Raw genomic sequence first — 22,135 nt, 5'->3', positions numbered from 1 at the left:
CAACCTTGCAGCCCTGGAATAAATCCCACTTGGTCGTGGTGAATAATTCTTTTAATGTACTGTTGAATCCTATTGGCTAGTATTTTGTTGAGTATTTTCACATGTATAGGTTTTAGTACATGAATATCACCTCCAACCTTGCATCTACTCCTTAAAAAATGAGACTGAAGCATCAGAAGAGCAGGGACTAGCACATAAAAGGTGATCAGTAAAGACATTCATTCATTTACTCGACACAAAAGTATCTACTATGTTCCAGGTACTATGTGTGCTAGGAATAGATGAATAGTTTAAAAAAAAAAAAAGAAAGAAAGAAAGAAAAAAGAAAAAAAATGACAAGCTGTCATGAGGAGTTTAATGACAATGACATTTACTCTCTACACCTTTTTTCCTTTTACATTAACCCTCAATTATGTCATCATTTCAGTATTCATCTGCTGAAGAACCCTTGCCTCAGCCCCCACAACCACTTATTTACACAATGCCTTTAAAGTGTCCACTAAAATGTCCACTTTGTACATTTCCTCCTACAGACCTCTCCCCCTCACCAAAGCATTCATCAAACTCACCCATTAAACCTCCACTCCCCTGCCAGCATCCCACACTTACTCTGCCACGATTACTTTTATTGCACATACCTAGTAAAGCCTAACTTTACAGAAGAAAATCTCACACTAAAGCAGATTAATACTAACCTCAACTGAGGCTTGAACAGCACCCCCACTACCATGGTTCATCTACTTTCCAGCTGTATTCCTAGTCCTGTCAATCCCTTCACCTGCATGCTACATTCCATCCTTGCTGCCTCCTCTGAGACCTACCCTATTAATTCTCCCCTCTTACTCACGTGTTTTGTATTTCTCTCTACTGACTTTATCCTGTCAATGTTTGGACATGCTCAAACATCTCCTTTCTCTAATCTCCTTCTTGCCCTGTGTCTTTCGCTAGCTATCATATACTTTCTGGTCCTTCAAGGGCACAATTCTCGAAGGAGTCTGCTATCTGAATTGTCTCCAATTCCTTATCTTTCTTACTAAATTTTGTTGCTATCAGCTTCTGCCTTCAGTACTGTCGCTAAAGCTGATTTCATGAAAGCAAGCAATGACATCTTGTCAATGGATAATTTTTCAGCTGTCTTAACTAGCTTGACTAAAACCAACTGTTTTACCATAAAACCATCTGTTTCATTCTTCTGAGATACAACCCTCCTTTACCAATTCTTTCTCCTTCAGACCCTTAAATGTTGACATTTTTTTAGGATGGTATTCCAACTACTTTTTTCAAGCTTCAATTGTTCCCAAACTTTTTATAACTCACAAGAAGAAATATATTTTAATCAAGTGTGTTTGTAAACACAGAGAAAGTATCAAATAAAAATTTCACAGATCAGCTAAGCTCTGATCTTTTGATTCTATTCTACTTCATTTAAAAAACAATACTGTCTGGGAATCTCTCAACTGATGCACATTATTGTTTTAAATGTCTTTAATTCCTCTGTCTATGCTGATGACTTCCAAATCTACATTTCCAGGTGCAGAAGTTTCTACTAAGTCCCAAACTCAGAAAGCCAATTTCCTCTTTAACATACCACATAGTAGCTCTAACATACTTCTCATCATGTCCAAATCTCACCATGTCCAAAACTGGAGTTCCCAGCATCTTTCCTCCAAACTTGGTTTTCCTCCATAGCTCCCTGTCTTGGTGAACTTTTAAATTAGTTTCCCAAGCAAAATATCTAGAAGTCATTGCTGATTCTTTCTTCACTCTTTCCACTTTCACCTCCATCCAATTAATCACTAATCCCTGACAAATCTTTTTTTTTTCTTTTTTAATTTCCACCACTGTCACTCTCATCCAGGCTGTATACACTTCACCTTGACAGTACAGTCTAGTAATGAATCTTCTCATATATACTATGTTCTTCCAAAATTATAAATGTCATTCTAATCACTCTGTGTTGCTTACTATTTTGGTTATCTATTGCTATACCTTAAATTACCCCAAACTTACTGGTTTAGAACACTAAATTTTCTGCTCCCAATTCTGCAATTTAGGTAAGTTGGGGGGGGGTGCTTATCTCTGATTCACAAAGTTATCTGCCAGAACACCCAATACAACTTCCTCACTCATGTATCTGGGATGACTACAATAAGTAGGAGCAAGCCAGTATGGGCTTCCACACAGCGTGGTAGTATCTGGATAGTGAGAGTTCTTACACAGAAGCTGGCTTCCTCTAATATGCAAAAGCAGAATTTACCAGGTGTTTCTAAGGTCTGGTCTCAAAAGTCCTAGAATGTCACTTCTGTCATATTCTACTGGTCATAGCAGTCACATGGCCATTCTAGATTGAATGGGGGTTAGGGTAGATTAAGAATAAAGTCCATTTCTTGATAGGCAAGTTGCAAGGACATGTTTTTTAAAAAGGCATGTAAGATGAAATTGCAGTCATCTTTGAAAATGAAATACACCACAGTCCACCTACTTCACATTCCTTCCACATGTAAAATACACTCATCATCTCCCCCTAACCAAAATGTCATCCTATTATAGCACTGGCTTTAAGGCCAGGATCTAGTTATTTAAGCCACATTCAAGTGCAAATGGTACACCTCAGGTTTACTTCCTCACATATAGCTCATCAGATAGCTCCTCTTAAACCAAAATCCTATCACCTCAAAAGATAACTTATTTGCCCCACTGCAAGAAGCCAGGGATAGAAATGCAATGAAGACTTGAGTTCAAAAGATGCAGAGGATAATGAGTTACACAGAAGGCACAACAGTGCCAGCTAGCAATTATGAAATGTGCTGGGCACCTGTCATTAGCAGTTTGAGTAGAACACAGTCATGTTCTTTGCAAATAGTCCTTTGTGGATCTAGACTCTGCCCTCTGGGCTCCTTACTCCATTCTGTGAGTCAGTCTCCCTATTTCTTTCTTTCTTTCTTTTTTTTTTTTTTTTAAGATTTTATTTATTTATTTGACAGAGATCACAAGTAGGCAGAGAGACAGGCAGAGAGAAGGGAGAAGCAGGCTCCCTGCTCAGCAGAGAACCTGATGTGGGGCTCGATCCCAGGACCCTGGGATCATGACCTGAGCCGAAGGCAGAGGCTTTAGCCCACTGAGCCACCCAGGCACCCCCTCCCTATTTCGTTTGCAACAGTGGAGCTTTCTCAGCCTGCTTCATGCCCACACAAGACTGGGATTTCCCCCTGCCACACAAAGGCTCTACTTATTTGAACTATGTCTGTTCTTTTCCATCTAAGCTGGTGGTGCTTCCATTAGCACCATTCTTGTAAAAACTTTGTTTCTTATGAATTTTATTAGAATAACTTCAGTGAAACAGATGCCACAACCACAAATTTCTTTGAGATAGACCATACACTACTTAGCGCTATTTCATGGTGCTATAGGACAGCAGACCTCAAGAGCCTCAGAAGCTCTTTTGGCTAGCTGAGACTTTCTAAAAGGTACAGTTTTAAGATCCTTTGAAGCCCTTTGTCTAGCTGAAAGAGTCCAAGAGACAATGCCTTAAATCCTCCTGAAGTCTCCACATAAAATCGTACAGAAGCACTCTTAATCTGATCCTTACTCTGAGGCCATTTTTTACTAATGGTGCCCTAGTATTTAAGAAGTATTCAGATAAGCAAAAGGAAGGGAGAGGACATTCCAAAATGGAGAACCAGGATAAATAAAAGCATAGTCAAGCTAGGGAACAGGGAAGCAAGCTACCTTGCAGGGTTCATGAGGAGGGGAAACACGAAATGAAATTTGAAAGGTACAGTAAAATCAGACAAACTTGTAAGAGTCCTGACTACCAGATTATGGAATATGGACTTTCTGCTCTCGACTATTTGTCCAAATGTTATGACATCAGAGACACTTGGAGAGCTTTATAAATACATGTTCTTGCCCTTGAGGGGGAAAAAAAAGCTCCTAGAGACTTTATAAGGATGGAATAGAAATCTTTGTCTAAGCAAAGCTACCAGGTGATTCTCAGACACAGACAGACTCAGCAGCCACTGCTTCAGGTAACAGTCAACTGTCAACTTTTTGAAAATGGGAGTGACAGAATGGAGGCATCGAGTGAACTTTCTGGTTACAAGCTTGAATAATTAAAAGTTGTATTTTCATTTGTAATTTTCTATTTCTCTTTATTCATATTATTTCCCTCCGAGACCTACTTCAGAGGATCGATGTACTCTCTGCCTATATACATCTCTTAAGCCCCATTCCCATTATGACTTCACCTTAACACATAAACAGTAATTTTCTGTTTGGTTGTTTTATTAAGAAAGATGGGCCTGAGGGGAGCCTGGGTGGCTCAGTTGGTTCAACAAACCACTCTTGGTTTTGGCTCAGGTCATGACCTCATGGGTCATAAGTGAGCCCCACATCAGGCTCCTCGTTCAGCAAGGAGTGTGCTTGAAGAGTCTCTCCCTCTGCCCCTCGCCCCACTTGCACACATGTGCACACTCTTTCTCTAAAATAAATAAATCTTTAAAAAAAGAAAAAGAAAGAAAGAAAGATGAGCCTTGTATACTGGAGGGCAAGGTCCTAATAGAATTAGGAGGGTGTGGTACTATGTAACATAGGTCTCAAATGATAAGGACCTGGCTTAAGATGTAATAGTGAGAATGAAAATAAAGAGAGATCGAAGCCTTAATGCTGTAACACTTTCAGAAGAGATCACAGAAAATGTTCTCTGCAACCTTAGGGTACACAAAGATTTCTTTAGTGGGGGGGGGGGCATGAATCATAGGGCAAAAAATGATAAGCTGGGCTTCATCAACATTAAAAAACACTCGCTTTTTGAAATAAATCATTTGTACAATGAAAAGATATGCCAAAACTTGAAGCAAATACAACACACACAGCTAGCAAAGCATGATACTGAAATACACAAAGAACTCTTAAAACTCAATAATACGATAAATATACCAGTTGTTTAAATGGGTAAAAACTCTGAACTTAGGTGCACCTGGATGGCTCAGTGGGTTAAAGCCTCTGCCTTCAGCTCAGGTCATGATCCCAGGGTTCTGGGATCAAGCTCCGTATCAGGCTCTCTGCTCAGCGGGGAGCCTGCTTCCCCCTCTCTCTGTCTCTGCCTGCCTCTCTGCCCACTTGTGATCTGTCTGTCAAATAAATAAATTTAAAAACAAAACAAAACAAAACAAACTCTGAACTTACACTTCAAATATACCAGTGGCCAATAAGTATGTGAAAAGATGTACATCACAAGTTGTAAGAAAAATACAAATTAAAACTACAACGTGATACCACTACATGCTCAATAGAATGATTAAATAAAAAAGTTTGAGAATACAGAGCAACTGAAATGCTCATACACTGCTAACATATATCTTTGGAAGTAACTTGGCCAATTTCTTATAAAACATAAACTTACCATGCTTCATAATTGCACTGTTACATATTACTCAAAAAAAAAAGAAAAGAAAAGAAAAAGAAAAATCCAAATCTCCACAAAAGCATTCAATACATAATGGGGTTCTATCAAAAGACATGGAAGCCAAAGGTAAAAGGTCAGAAAACTTGAGCCTCAAAAAATCCAATTACTAATTCATTGAAACTAAAAACACACACATGCACACATACAAACAAACAAAACAAAAAGAACAACAAGAACAAAAAAACAAACAACTTCTGGAATCATATCTAGGTTTAAGTTTGAACTCTATCATATATTAATTGTGTGAATGGGGGCAAGGAAATTACCCTTACCAATTGCTCAATTTCCTCACTTGTGAGACAGGGAGAATGATTCATACACCATAAGGTTCTTGCAAGAATTCCAGTAAGTAATGTGTGTAAAAAGTACTTAGAGACGTAAAAAGCATTAAATGTTAGTCATCATTACTGTTAATAAGTTTTTGGGAGTCTAACTCTTTCCATTCAGAAGCTGATAATACTAAACAAACATTTGAGACATGGTAGGCAATTCAAAGACGTTCACAGGACATTTGTTCTTTTCCTCCAGCAGTTTATCTTCATCATAATCAAGAGGTAATAGATAGTGGGGTGCCTGAGTGGCTCAGTCTGTTGAGGGACTCTTGGTTTCAGCTCTGGTCATGATCTGAGGATTGTGAGATTGAGCCCTGTGTGGAGCTCCTCACTCAGCAGGGAGCTGCTTGAGATTCTCTCTCTCCGCCCTTCCCTCTTCCCACTCTATACACTCTCTTTCTCCCTTTCTCTAAGATAAATAAATAAATATTTTTAAAAAGTTAATTAATATATTTTAAGCAAATTTGACACTTGGAAACTATTATATAAATTTCAGTAGTTAAACCAGAGGGAGATATTCTGCATTACACAAAGTCAACAGGTTGACTTAAGTAAATAATAAATAAATAAATAAATAAATAAGAACATCTGGTATGTAATTCACTCCACAAATATTAATTTACCCATAACTAATACAGAAACATTCAGGTGCAAATCAAGATATAACGGACACTGCAACTGCTTTATTTTTGTAAATGAGAGGTTTACATGGGCATCCATTCTGAAGGAATCTCTAAATAAGTCTCTGTAAGATGCTTAAGTACAACAACTGAAGTATCAGCTTTCAACCCCAAAGAATCATTTATTTAAAATAATAATAGTAATAATTGTTATTTATTAAATCAGCTGTCATGAATGGTTATTATTTACCAAGCTATGTTTTAGACTTTTCATATGTATTAACATTTTAAGCCTTATAATAGTACCTAGTGCTAGGTACTACTGTCATCTGCATTTTACCAATAATTGAAATACAATGAATATATTAAAAGGTATGAAGTTCTTTATCATATTAAAAAAAACCCTTAGGGGTGCCTGGGTGGCTCAGCAGGTTAAAGCCTCTGCCTTCAGATCAGCTCACGATCTCAGGGTCCTGGGATCAAGCCCTGCATCGGGCTCTCTGCTCAGCAGGGAACATGCTTCCCCCTCTCTCTCTGCCTGTTTCTCTGCCTACTTGAGATCTCTCTCTGTCAAATAAATAAAATCCTAAAAAAAAAAATCTTAAGTGCCAAAAAATGTATGTGTCACCACTGGAAACAAACTTTACATCATCTCTTCAATCTAAAAACAGGTTCTCGAGAAGAAACAACCGTTTATCTTGCCTTTCCTATAGGAACTATATTTCAATGTTTACCAAGCAACTCTATGACAATTATTTTTTCTTTATAGAAAAATTTTAGTAACAAATGTAAAAAGAATGACAAAATTAGAAAATCACCATTTTCATTAGAAAATCACCATTTTCAACTCCTAATATTTTAACTGATTAAATGGTCATCAAAGGGTGCTTACACATTTAAGGAAAAAGCTGATGGGGAAAAAGACTATTTACCAGGTGCCAACTGATCTATTTTACTTTAGGGTCAGAAGGGAAGAAAGCATGCAATTTTCAATGAAGAGGATAAGGCTGTTACCACCTGAATCTACTGATTAATCTTAAGTCACTAACAGTGAGACAATCAAACATGAGGCGAATTCTCATGTAATACAGCATACATTCCCCCACAATACACATCTCCTACAAAATAATCTCCCCAAATATATTCAATCTGAATGTAATCAATGTTGCATTTAACTTTCAGTTTACAGAATATATAGAAGATAGGAAAACAAATTAAATAATCCTGCAATAAGGTGACCCAATGTAAAAAATCAAACATCCCATAGGAACATTGATCCAGTTTTATTAAAAAAAAAAAGTAACAACAAGAAAAAATAAAAGTAAACAAGGAGACTCTTTGGGATTAAAGGAAATACAATGATATAACAATCAAACACACAATCTATGAACCTTTTTTGGATCAGCCTACTGTGTAATAAGCCCACTGTTAAAAGATGTGAGAACTGAGGAAATCGGAGTATAGACTAGGTATCAGCCTATATTAAGTAATTATCACTAATTCTGTTAAATAGAGGCTTTAGTGGTTATGTAAGAAAAAGGTTCTTAACTGCATTACGTATTTTGGGGTGCAACATCATGAGATCTGTAACTTATTCTAAATATTCCAGCCTTACCCTCAAATAAATGAAACAAATATGAAAAAAAGTTAATAATTTCTTAAATCTACCTAATGGTATATTAGTGTTCACTGTACTATTCTCTCAAATTCCATTTGCCTGAAAATGTTCATAATAAGTATAAATGAGGGTAGTTTTAATTATTAGTAACTAACCTTTTTCTTGCTTCATTAAGTCTGAAATTAAAGAATTCTTCTAAATATTCTAGTACACAGATAAATGAATTAGATGAAACTATTACAGTCAAAACTGTGGTGCACAGAATGGAAAAACCACATAAGCTACATCCTTTAATGAAGGTTATTTATACCAGTGTGTACCATATATCCACTTTCAAGCTTCAAAAAGCACTTTGGCAACAAAGATGCTAACTTTCCAAAATATATTCAACAACTACTTAATAAACGTTAACATAGTCATTATTTTTGTTTTTATATAAAGTTTTTTCCAGTTCCAACAATGGTAAATAAAAATTTTCCAACAACCACTTGACTAGGAAAACATTTTCCACTGAAATAAAGTAGAAAATGATCATGTAACTTACTATTTACCAACTAATATTCATCTAAAAAGAAGTAACTAAATCCTACTTTCAAAGAATAATTCAAAAAGTCACAACACCACTGGGACACCCGGGTGGCTCAGTCAGTTAAAAGGCTGTCTGCTGGGACGCCTGGGTGGCTCAGTTTTAACGGTTAAGCAGCTGCCTTCAGCTCGGGTCATGATCCCAGCGTCCTGGGATCGAGTCCCACATCGGGTTCCTTGCTCAGCAGGGAGCCTGCTTCTCCCTCTGCCTCTGCCTGCCATTCTGTCTGCCTGTGCTCGCTCTCTCCCCCTCTCTCTCTGTGATAAATAAATAAAATCTTAAAAAAAAAAAAAGGCTGTCTGCCTTTGGCTCATGTCATGATCCTAGGGTCCTGGGATCGAGGCCCACGTCACACTCCCTGCTCTAGGAAAGTCTGCTTCTCCCTCTTCCTCTGCCTCTCCCCACAGCTTGCGTGCATGCATGCTCTCTCTCAAATAAATAAAATCTTCAAAAAATAATATAAAGTCATGACACCAAAAGCTGACTAATTATACAGAGATATTGTGATAGTTAAGACTCCAAATTAAATTTTTAAAAGTACTGGGTGTATTTTATTTTTATAATATTTTATATTTATATTTTATAAAGTATTTTAAAGTGGAGCCTGCTTGGGACTCTTTTTGCCCTCTCTCTCCCTCACCCTCTGCTCCTCCCCACCCCTTGCAATGCTCTCTCTTTTAAATAAAATCTTTAAGAAAAAAATTCCAATGGCACTTTTCCACAGAAAGAGAACAAAACATTCTAAAATTTGTATAGAACCATAAAAGACCCTGAATAATCAAAATATCTGGAAAAAGAAGAACAAAGCTGAAGATATCTTGCTCCCTGGTTTCAAGCTATAAAGCAGCTATGTTAATCAAAATGGCATTATATTGGCATAAAAACAGACACATCAGTGTTTATTAGCTTTCAAACACCAAATTTAAGTGCTCAGTTTTAAAAGCAGAAGTCTTTCCACCATGGCTATTGTAGTACAAGAGTTCAAAGCATCTGATTAAATAAACTTTACTAAGAAGCAGAATTCAATATACAAAATTCATCAATTATGAATTAGGAAGTGAGATCCATAATCCCTGGGAGTCCCCAAGACTCTTTTAGAGAGTCTGCAAGGTCAAAACTGTTCCATAATACATATTCATTGTGTTGACATTTGTACTGATGGTACAAAAGCAATGTTGGGTAAAACTGCTGGCACCTTAACACATATCAAGGCAGAAGTACCCAACTGTAGTAGTCACTGCCTTCTTCACTGCCATTCACTTAAAGTAAAAGGCCCATTTCACTTATAGATGTTCTTGATGAAACACTAAATATTATTAATCTTAAACCTTGAGTACATGTGGTTTTAATACTCTGTATGACAAGGGAAATATGCTTAAAGCACATCTTCATATAGTATTTTAAAATGTGTCACCACTTAATAGATATGCATAATTCAGTAAGCAACTACTTCCCAAATGATTAATGCATGATGTTAAAAAATCATGCATGAGTAAAAAGCCATTCAAAGTTCAAGATAGATCAATGGACTTTATGAAAGTATGAAAAATTATTGATATGTTTCAGATTCCATCTTGCAACCAGTATTTAAAAAACTACCACTTGTCAAATTTTGGTGTAGTATCAAAAAAGACTATCTGCAATTATGTATCAAGCTCTTAATGTAATCCTCCCTTTTCTGACTAAATGTATGTCTGAGGCTGGATTTTATTCATATACTTCAATCAAATCATCACATCCTAACAGATGAACTGCACAAGCAGATATGAAAATGCAGGTGTCTTTTCTTTAGCTATATATTAAAGAGATTTGCAAAAATTATATGACAGTAATTCTCAACCAAAGATAATTTGGGACATGTGGCAAAGTCTATAGCTATTTCTGGTTGTATACAACTGGGGAAAATGCTATTATCATCTAGTGGGTAGAGGCCAAAGATGCTGCTAAATATCCCACAAGACACATGACAGCCCCCCACAACAAAGAATTATCCAGCCCAAAATGTCAAAAGTGCCAAATTTGAGCAATTTTTTTTTTTAGGAAAAGGGAAGGAGGAACATAGCTGTTTTTTAATAAAAGTGTTATTCATATTAACCTGCAATAGGTTTATTATAATTATAAATGAATTAAAACATATTTAAAATTTCTTCATTCTAATTTACAATAAATATCAATAGGTTAACCCATATAAAAGTTCTCTGAGATCTCCAATAGCTTTTAATGTTGTAAAGCAGTCTTGAGAAAACAAAGTTTGAGAGTCACTCAATTAGACAAAAAGTATAACTTAACCAAGTACACCAGATAATATAAGAGGAATTAAAAGGACTTTAAAGGGAAATAAACTCATTTCAAGAGTATAATGGATGACCAAAACAAAAAGAACACCATAAAACCAAAACAAGAAAAAAGTTATGGTAGACCTAAAATGTCATTCTCCCCTTAAAACAACAATAAAATTAAAAGCACAATTTCTTACCCTGACTATGAGGACTTGCTGGACTGAAAAATGGCTGATACAAATCTTTGGTTGGCGTTGGATAAGCTTCTTTCCCTTGGCGCTGATTCATCTTTCCTGGTGTCAGAAGTTGAGATTCGTCACTATTTGCTACCACAGCTCAAGGAAAGAAGAAAAAAGAATTAGTACTTCTGTTATAATTTACAAAATGGCATACTTAATAACAGGGACTAGAACTAAGACTGAAACAGCCTCAATGGTTATATTCATTTTACCAATTCCATACTTTAATTTGCTTAATTGCTTTGTTCTTTTAATTGTAGTTTGCCATCAATCCAAGAGAAATTGATAGGTATGCGAGAGTCAAATTACACAAAATATAGACATTATAAAAATGAAAATACATAGTCAACTGATAATGAAAGGTACTCCCAGATTACTATGGACCTTTCATTGTTCTATTAACTCTTTATGTTTGCCAATACAGCAATAAACAAGAGACACATTTCATAAAATAAATACAAATGGTCAAGAAATAACATGAAGAGAGTCAAACTTCATTAGTAATCAGAAAAAAATACAAATTAACAGCAAAATAAAATATTTACATTCACTAGAATTTCTAATTTTCCTGAAAAGTAGGTATGATTTCTGTTTTAGAGATAGAAAAACTTGAGGTTCATTGAGAGACTGTCTTGCTTAAGACTAAGTAATAGAGATAGGATGTCCAACTCAGCATTTGCTTCCAAAGTCTAATCTCTTAAAAGTACGCTGCTCCAATAATCAATTTAAATAGTGTTTAAGGCTGTTATTCACCTATCCAGCCAAGCTACTAATAAAGATAAACAATGCCCAGATGCAGAGAGGACAGAAAAGAGAAACATACTCAATGAATGAATAGGGTAAATTGTGACCAAATCCACAGTACCCTAAGGTCTCCATGTACTTTCATTTTACATTTCTGTGCTTTCTGCCTACAAAAACTTTAGGTTTATCTGGAGAATGATTCTGTCTTCACTATAGATTTAATTTTTAACTTAACCAGAATTTCATGTTCACATTTTTCTCACCATATCTTCTAAATCAACTGCTTTAAATTCAAATCATTTAAAAATTATATTTTAGGGTGCCTGGGTGGCTCAGTGGATTAAGCTGCTGCCTTCGGCTCAGGTCATGATCTCAGGGTCCTGGGATCGAGTCCCGCATAGGGCTCTCTGCTCGGCAGGGAGTCTGCTTCTCTCTCTCTCTGCCTGCCTCTCTACTTGTGATTTCTCTCTGTCAAATAAATAAATAAAATCTTTGAAAAAAAAAAAATAAATAAAAATTATATTTTAGCCCTATAAATTTCAGTGAAAAATAAAAAAAAACCTCCCCTTAACACCCAAGATATAAAAAACTTACGTTCCCATCAAGTCCATAAGAAAAGAATCTGTACACTCCTGAATTTATATCTCTTGTCCAATCACCTGCCTTAAAATAACCTCTCTGATTTAATAGGCATCTCAAATTTACCCAGAGCATAATTCTTGATTCTGCTAATTCTCCAAACCTGCCTCTCCTGCACCACAGTTAGTAGAATTATTATTTTCCTCCCCTCCCCATTCTTAAGCCAAAAACCTTAGATATAGTCTTCTATTTTCCCTCTTTCTTTCATGTTTCACATCCAATTCATCTGTGCAATCTTTGCAGTCTACCTTCAAAATTTATCCAAAATCCTTTTATTTCTCCCCTCTTCCACAACTACCACCCTGTTCTGAACCTCCGTTGCTTTCCCACTGGATAACAGCAACAGATTTTTACTTAGTCTCCAAACTTACTGTCTTGCTCCTTGCTTGTGCAGAATTCATTCTCTACGTAGAAGCCTGAACAATCTTTGTAAATCATCAATGAGATCTGCACCATGCAGAAATATCCTCAATGGCTTTCCACTATACTTGCAATAAATTCCATGGCTTAAGAACTCTGAAGTGGCTGTCCTCCCTCCCCCCGTTACCTTTTCAATCTCATTCTTTACTACACTCCTCTTTAGTTACTTGGCTCTAGCTACAATGGCCTTGGTATTCTTCAAAACATGACATTTTGCCCCAGTCTCTGGGCCTTTAACTCTCTGGTTCCTTCTACCTGGAAAACTCCTACCCTAGACTCTCACACTATTGACCCCTCTCATCATTTGTTATCTGTGTTCAAATGGAATCTCTTCAGAAAAGCTCTTCATGGTACTTGTGATAAATAAGTTCCCAATACAACTTGTAAATTTTTTTTGGTTATTGTGCGCTCTGCCGCAATTGTAACTATCACTTCATTGAACATGATCTGCATTGTAGCTCTTATCACTGTCTGAAATTATACCATTTGTTTGTTTATTGTCTGCCTTCCCCGTTTGACCATAAGCTCCATAAGTGCCATAAGAAGGGAGTTTTGTTTGCTTTATACTTGCATAAATCCTCAATCCCAGTAAGGTTCTGGCATAGTGAAGGTGCTCAATAGAATCTTGCCAAAGGAACCCATCAACAAACTTTATATTTTATAAAACTTCATTATCATAAAGTAAATAGCAGCTCCTTTGGTTACTAAACCCAAGATCCATTTAATTTCTAAAAATCCTTAGTGAAATTAAAAATGTATGGTATTAGGGCGCCCAGGTGGCTCAGTGGGTTAAAGCCTCTGCCTTCAGCTCAGGTCATGATCCCAGGGTCCTGGGATGGAGGTCATAATCTTAAAGTCCTAGGATCGAGTCCTGCATTGGGCTTTCTGCTCAGAGGGGTGCCTGCTTCCACCTCCCCCTCCCCCCGGCCTACCTCTCTGCCTACTGGTAATCTGTCAGGGAAAAAAAAAAAAAAGAAGTATTGTACTGATGTAGGAAGAGACAATCTGACCTAAAGAACATAACAGAGAGCTCTCATAATCAAACCCATGCATATGTTGAGCCTAGACATACAAAAGAGGTAGGGAACAAAAAAGACTACTCCATTAATGATACTAGGAAAACTGATTATTGGAAAATTAGGTCCTACCCTCATACCATGCACAAAGAATAGTTTTACAAAAATTACAGACATAAATATAAAAAGCAAAACCTAAAACCTTTTAGAAGAAAATATATAAAGAGTATCTTCATAAACTTGGTAGGGAATGACTCCCTGAAAAAGACACAACAAAGCATTATCCAAAAAACAAAGAACTGATAAATTCTACTATATTAAAATTAAGATTTTAATCAAAAGGTACCATAAAAAGTTAAGAAGAAAAACAGGATATTTGCAACATATACAATTAACAAAGCGTTGGTATCCAGAATGTTAAAATAATAATAATAATAATCTTATAAGTCAATTGGGAAAAAACCAACAATTCAATAGGAAAATTTAGGGATATATGAAAAAGCATAAAATACCTAGGAATACATTTAACTAAGGAAATTAAAGACCTATACACTGGAAACTATAAGACAGTGATAAAAAAAAATTGAAGGCACAAATAAATGGAAAGACAGTCTATGCTTATGGACTGGAATAATTAATAGTTAAAATGCCCATACTAGCTAGCTCAGTCGGTAGAGCATGAGACTCTTAAAATATCCATACTACCTAAAGCAACCCACAGATTGAATGCCACTCCTACTAAAATATCAATGGCAGGGTGCCTACATGGCTCAGTCCGTTAAGTGTTCAACTCTTGATTTCAGCTCAGGTCATGAGATCGAGCCCCACATCACGCTCCATGCTGAGCTTGGGAATCTTTCCCCACTCCTTTTCCCTCCTCCTCTACTCCTCCTGTAGCTTATGCATGTGCTCTCTCTCTAAAGTGAATAAATGAAATCTTAAAAAAAATTTTTTTTAAATTCCAGTGGCATTTTTCATAGAAATAAAACAAAAAATTCTAAAATTTGTATGGAGACTCAAAAGACCCTGAATAATCAAAATAATCTTGAAACAGAAGAACAAAGCTAAAGGCATCATGCTCCCTGGTTTCAAACTATAAAAGAGAGCTAAGCAAAACAGTAATCAAAGTAATCAAAACGGTATGGTACTAGCATAAAAACAAGACACAATAGAATAGATCAGAGGGCCCCAAAATACACTTATGCATGTATGGTCAAATTAACTTATGACAAAGGAGCCAAGAATATATAATGGGGAAAAGGGCAGTCTCTTCAATAAGTAGTACTAGGGAAAATGGACAGCCACATACAAAAGAGTGAAACTGGACCACTACCCAACCTCATATTCAAAAATTAACTCAAAATGGAGCAAAGACTTCAATGTAAGACCTGAAGCCCTAAAACACCTAAAAGAAAACACAGGTGGGGCACCTCGGTGGCTCAGTGGGTTGAGCTCTGCCTTCGGCTCAGGTCATAATCTTAAAGTCCTAGGATCGAGTCCTGCATCGATCTCTCTGCTCAGTGGGGTGCCTGCTTCTCCCCCTCTCTCTGCCTACTTGTGATCTCTCTGTGTCAAATAAATAAATAAAATCTTTAAGGAAAAAAAAAAAAAGAAAACACAGGCAATAAGCTCCTTGACATTAGATTTAGTGATGGTTTTTTGGATCTGACACCAAAAGCAGAGGCAACAAAAGCAAAAATAAACAACAGGACCCCATCAAACTAAAAAGCTTCTGTACCACAAAAGTAGCCACCAACAAAACGAAAAGGAATCCTACTGAATGGGAGAAAATACTTGGAAGTCATGTATCTCATAAGGGGTTAATGTCCAAAATACATCAACTTACACAACTCATCAGCAAAAAACAATTTGACTTAAAAGTGGGTGGAAGGTCTGAATAAACACTTTTCCAGAGAAATAATGGCCAACAGGTACATGAAAAGATGCTAAACATCACTAATCATCAGAGAAATGCAAATCAAAACCATAATGAGCTATATTCTCACACCTATCAGAACGGCTATTATCCAGAAGAAAGGAAATATCAAGTGTTGGCAAGGATATGGAGAAACCTGACTGCCTGTGCACAGTTGCTGGGTATGTAAATTGTTGTAGTCACTATGGAAAACAGCATGGAAGGTCCTCAAGAAGTTAATAATAGAAACTATCATACAATCTAGCAATTCAGCTTCCATATAATTTTCTGAAGAAAATGAAGACAGAGAGACCTGAGTGCCTAGGTTATAAACATGGATAAAAATCATTCTTGCCCTCAAATCCACAGTCTGGCAAGAAATATATTCACAGGGGCGCCTGGGTGGCTCAGTGGGTTAAGGCCTCTGCCTTCGGCTCGGGTCATGATCCCAGGGTCCTGGGATCGAGCCCCACGTCAGGCTCTCTACTCAGCGGGGAGCCTGCTTCCCCCCTCTCCTGCCTGCCTCTCTGCCTACTTGTGATCTCTGTCTGTCAAATAAATAAATAAAATCTTTAAAAAAGAAAAAAAGAAAAAAAAAAGAAAATGAAGACAGAAATTTGAAAAGATAAATGTACCCTTATGTTCACCATAGCAAGGTATTATTTACCATAACCAAGACATGGAAACAACCTACGTGCCAATGACAAATGAACGGACTACTACTCAGCCTTAAAGAATGAAATTTTGCCATTCATAATGTGGATGAACCTTGAGGGAACTATGTTAAATTAAGTAAGTCTGACAGAGAAAGACAAATATGGTATGATCCAAGTTCAAAAACCAAGTTCCAGAGCGCCTGGGTGGCTCAGTGGGTTAAAGCCTCTGCCTTTGTCTCAGGTCATGATCTCAGGGTCCCACATCGGGCACTCAGCTCAGCAGGGAGCCTGCTTCCCCCTTTCTCTCTGCCTGCTTCTCTGCCTGCTTGTGATCTCTGTCAAATAAATAAAAAAAATCTTAAAAAACAAAACAAAACCGAGTTCCTAGATCAGACACAAACAGGAGGGTAGTGAGCGAGCAAAATGGGTGAAGGGAATCAAAGGGTTTCAGACTTTCAGTTACAGAATAAGTAAGTCATGTGAATGAAATGTACCACATGATGACTATAGCTAGTTAATACTATACTACATATTTGAAAGTTGCTTAGAGAATAAATCTTAAAAGTTCTCATCATAAGAAAATAAGATCTGTAACTATGTATGGTGATGAACGATAACTAGACTTACTGTGGTGACCATTTTGCAAAATATACAAATACTGAATAATCACTGTATACCTGAAACTAATATAAATATGTCAACTGTATCTCAACACAAAAAAGATTTTTAATTAAAGAAAAAGGAAAATGGGGGCAGGGTGGACATGAACAGTGAGTTCATGAAAGAAGAAATGCAAATGGCCAATAAATATACACAAAGATGTTCATCCTCTTTGGTAACCAGAAAAAGACAAACTAAGATCACAATGAGGTAAATATTTTAAACTCAGTAAAACTGACAAAAATTAGTAAGTCTGATAATACCAAATGCTGATAGGGATGGGAATCAATGAGACATTTTAAGCACTGCTGCTGGAGAATAAACTGATACAAGCATATTGGAGAACAATATGGAACTACCTTATAAAATTGAATTTCAGCATACCCTGTGTGTCCAACAATTCCACTTTTAGGTTTATACCTAGAAATAGTACTCTTACATGCATTTATCAAGAGACAACAAGAATGTTCATAAGAGCAAAAATCAAAACAACTTAAATATTCATAAACTGAAAATAAAATGGATTTATAGATATGCATATAATGGAATAGCTTACAGCACCGAAAAGTAATGATCTGTAGGTATACCCCAAAACAATATTAACACAAAAAAACAAGTTCTAGAATATGACATACAGCATGATATCACTCATAAAATTAACCAAGCAAGGGGCGCCTGGGTGGCTCAGTGGGTTAAAGCCTCTGCCTTTGGCTCAGATCATGATACCAGGGTCCTCGGATCAAGCCCCACATCTGGCTCTCTGCTCAGCAGGGAGCCTGCCTCCCTTCCTCTCTTTCTGCCTTCCTCTCTGCCTACTTACGATCTCTGTCAAATAAATAATAAATAAAATCTTAAAAAAAAAATTAACCAAGCAAAACTTAGTGACACATATGGAATTCAAAAATCTCAAAAAATACATTTTTTAAAAAAGCAAATGATAAAACATAAAATCTAGTCATCACTTCTTGGGGGCAGGCAACAGGGACAGAGCAAGCACATGGTTGAATATGAGGGATTTTAAAGATTCATGTTCTTGAGTGGTAGGTCAACACATACTCACTGGATGATTCATCAGTATATTTTAGGCTAATTTAAAATACATTATGAGAAGAACAACTAATAGAATTAAAGTATGTTTCAGTATTCATTCAGCAACAGGTATCTAAAGAAAATAGTTTGAGAAGTGCAAATTTAGTTGCATCTATCTCTAATTTCTTACTAGTTGAGGTATTACTATTTATGATTTTGAGAATGTTGAAGTGAGAGTATAAAGAAATAGCAATATAGAACGTATACTGTATATTCAGAAAAAATTTATGATTTTTTTTCCTATTCTCTTACCCCATTTGTGAACATTAACAACTATGCAGATGATAGGATTTGCAAAATATAAAAAATCACTTTGATGTCCTATATCATTTGTACAATCTTAGACTATTTGAATGTAAGCTCAAGAAGGGCATTCACTTTGTTTTCAAATCACTGCATGATTCCAGAATACTTTCTGACACAATTCTCTTACTTACTCAAGATAGCATAATAGTGCCCTCTTCTGGTTCTACTTTATAGTGGAAATAAAGTAACCTACTTTGCTATTCATGTTGCATTATTATCTTAAGTATAGTAGAAACCAACCATGCTGGAATAATTAATAGTAACATAAGTAACATACCAGCTGTAACTTCTAAGGAGAATATGATTCTATAATTACCATCTTTACTTTATTAAGTCAACTCATCAATACAAAAATCTGAAGAATTTTTTTAAGCTTCATAGTTTGGTATTTGCACTTAATTTAAGGAAGCTGAGATAAAGTTAAGTAATTAAAGTCATAAGTAATCTCTATGTAAACTATAAGACTCCCCTTACACATGGTGTACCTTTTCTCAAACACTTAAAGAATCTAAGTATGTTTGCATATATTATAGTTTTTTCATTCAATATGGATCCTAATATTAATGAAATTACTTTTCACTCTAAAAGATATGTGATCTCCAGTAAATATACAGTTTCAACCTTCTAATAGTTAACAGAGCATAATATAAACTCATCTCTAATATATATTATATAGTCTTGTTTGTGTATGCAGAAAATACATAATCACAATAAATCTCTTCTATTCCAAGTGGTAAGTAAAGACCCCCATTTATAAAATCCAATTCCTAAAACAGAACCATTTTAACTTGTATTAAAAATTCAATTCTATTTTTCAGTTCAGTACTGCCAATCATTTAAATATATGAGGTAACTAAAGTAATTGGAAAATCCACTCGGGTATCACAAGTTAGGCTGCCAAGAAAACATAAAAATATTTTGATATCTATATACTTTTTTCAACTTTTAAAATTTCTACTATTCTAGGGGCACCTGGGTGGCTCAGTGGGTTAAGCCTCTGCCTTTAGCTCAGGTCGTGATCCTGGGGTGCTGGGATCGAGCCCTACGTTGGGCTCTCTGCTAGAAGGAACCCTGCTTTCCCCTCCCTGCTGTCTGTGTCTCTGCCTACTTGTGATTGCTGTCTGTCAAATAAATAAAATCTTAAAAACTTTTTTTCTATTCTAATAATGCTGGTTATAAAATAAACAATATATTTAAAATACTATGAATTGTTGCAATTATGAATTTTTAAAAGAATTTTTAAGAAAGATTTTATTTTTATTTTTAAGTAATATCTAACATTCGGGATGCTGGGATTCAGTCCCACATTGGGCTCCTTGCTCAGCAGGGAATCTGCTTCTCCTTCTGCCTGCCATTCCCCTTGCTTGGGTGCACTCTCTCTCTCTCTCTCTCAAATAAATAAAATCTTAAATAATAATAATAAGAAGAAATTTTTTTAAAGTAATCTCTATACCCAACATGGGGCTTGAACTTACAACCCCCAAATCAAGATTGGCATGCTCTATGGACTGAGCCAGGTAGGTGCTGCTTTAAAAAGGAATTTTAACATAATTCTTTAGTCTCTTTTTAGAAAAAAATTACATACATACTATAATCAGTATTAGAGACAAAAAGCAACCAATCTATACCAAAGAATTTTACAACTAGAAAAATGGTTGCTGTTACCCTGCTCAGTCTCCTTTAGCCAATGGGGGAAAAAATGAGCCCCAGAGCAGTGAACTGACTTGCAATGGTCAGGTAACTGTTTAGGAATAAACACTAAAACTTTCTAAATCAATATAATTTCTACATTGCCATTCAATAAAGTTTAAATCTTATTTTTTTTTTTTTTTTAGATTTTATTTATTTGACAGATCACAAAAGTAGGCAGAGAGGGGGGAAGCAGGCTCCCTGCTGAGCAGAGAGCCAGATGCAGGCTCAATCCCAGGATCCTGAGATCATAACCTGAGCTGAAGGTAGAGGCTTAACCTACTGAGCCACCCAGATGCCCCAAAGTTTAAATCTTTATCTGATTTATGACACAGTAATATTTTAATTATTTGGTCATATCTGAATTCAGCAAACTGATGGTTTCATTATGATGTTTTAAAACCAGGAAAGAACACACTGGGCTAGTACCCAACTCTAATGCCTTGATCCTTTAAGTTCTTAGCTTCAGGCTCTGTATCTACAAAGTTAATGCTTTATTAGATGATATCTGAGGTTCCTTTCACCTCAGAAATTCTGTGATTTTCCAATACAAAAGGTGCCTCTGTTACAGTGCTCTGGAATTATCTATTAATGGGGGTATAACTCCCCTGCTAGACTATCATGATTCTTTAGGGCACGGCACATGTTTTACTCATCATATATCCCTCCACAAAGGTAGAACAGTGGTTAAAAAACCTTTAATTCAGACATAAATTTAATGTGTATATTTTCTAAATCCCTTAGATGAAACATGTTTCACTTATGAAATCCCCAAAGTACAAATAAACGTGTTTCATAACCAAATTATCTATTATGTAAAGATTATGAAAAAACAAAAGTTTTCATTTTCAAATGATAGTGAATTTCTTGTACCATATCCAGTCTCAAAGAAATCTAGTCTATGCTTTATGATGATTGTACAAAGGAATACTATGAGAAAGAGTTCCTGAATTATGAATTAGCTAATTAGCTAAGTAAATAATCCATCTTGAGATGATCAAGAAGTAAATATACAAACACTATCAATCTCAGATGGGCTCTGACAGCTTTTCAGTGCCTAGAAAGAAAAGTAGATGACTAAATAATCAAAAGAGAAATACTGTATGCCTTTTATAAGTACACAGCAAAATATATCTCCAAATATGCGATTCAAACTTTGGCTACTTACTTGAGGGCCCAAGGACATCTTTGCTATCACCAAGAAGCTTTAAATGCAGGGTAATTGAGCAGCAAACAAATACAATCCAAACCAGGAAGAAGCAAAATGCATCAGGATTGAAGCAGCAGTGAAACAAAAGGACAAGGAAAAGAAGCATTAGTTTATAAGTAGAAAGCACATGCACATCAATCCTAATAATCATAATTCACAAGGAATTTCCTTTGCCACACATAAAAAGAAGTTGGCTTAAGCATTATCAAATATTTGTTTAAATTTTGGAAAACAAAGATGGAAAGACAAAAATGAAATCAACTAAGTATTTTGTTTTGAAAATTATTCAAATCAAAAATTACTTTCAATTTTAACTCAAGATATGGGTTAGGAATGGTACAATTATTAAGAAATGTAAGGAAAAGCCCAAAGTTGCTCATTCTTCATATTTAAATGGTTTTAAAATCTATAGCACCCATGCACTATTAAATATTAGTTCTGCATGCCATGAAAGCACTAACTCTACATAGAAATTCAGCCTGTTTCTTCTATAAAAAGAAAGGAACATTTACCGAGTGCTTATTATATGCCAAGCATTGTGCAAAGAGCTTTTACAAAGACATCAATAAAGTAGAACAAATTTTCTCTCAAATGGCAAAAAACCAGAGGAATATTGATTAGAATGATAAATTGATAAAATTTTATTGTCA

The 22,135-nt window shown here is 35.8% G+C and overlaps 1 protein-coding gene across 9 annotated transcripts in view; it reads right to left on the bottom strand.

Moving 5' to 3' along the window:
- OSBPL8 (oxysterol binding protein like 8) overlaps nucleotides 1-22,135 on the bottom strand; it is a 154,415-nt gene that overhangs the window by 68,408 nt on the left and 63,872 nt on the right. For 3 of the 9 annotated variants that reach the window (XM_059402420.1, XM_059402419.1, XM_059402422.1), the window contains 2 exons: nucleotides 21,444-21,480; nucleotides 11,100-11,237 (listed from right to left, as the gene is read on the bottom strand). In XM_059402420.1, the coding sequence (XP_059258403.1) occupies nucleotides 11,100-11,237; nucleotides 21,444-21,480 (175 nt within the window). The remainder of the gene's footprint in view (nucleotides 1-11,099; nucleotides 11,238-21,443; nucleotides 21,481-22,135) is intronic. The other 6 variants (XM_059402421.1, XM_059402423.1, XM_059402424.1 and 3 more) reach the window with 3 other exon arrangements.

The sequence above is a fragment of the Mustela nigripes genome, chromosome 6, assembly GCF_022355385.1.
Source record: "Mustela nigripes isolate SB6536 chromosome 6, MUSNIG.SB6536, whole genome shotgun sequence".
Classification (NCBI taxonomy): domain Eukaryota; kingdom Metazoa; phylum Chordata; class Mammalia; order Carnivora; family Mustelidae; genus Mustela; species Mustela nigripes.
Note: the sequence above shows the minus strand (reverse complement) of the source record. Positions and strands in the feature narration are given on the sequence as shown.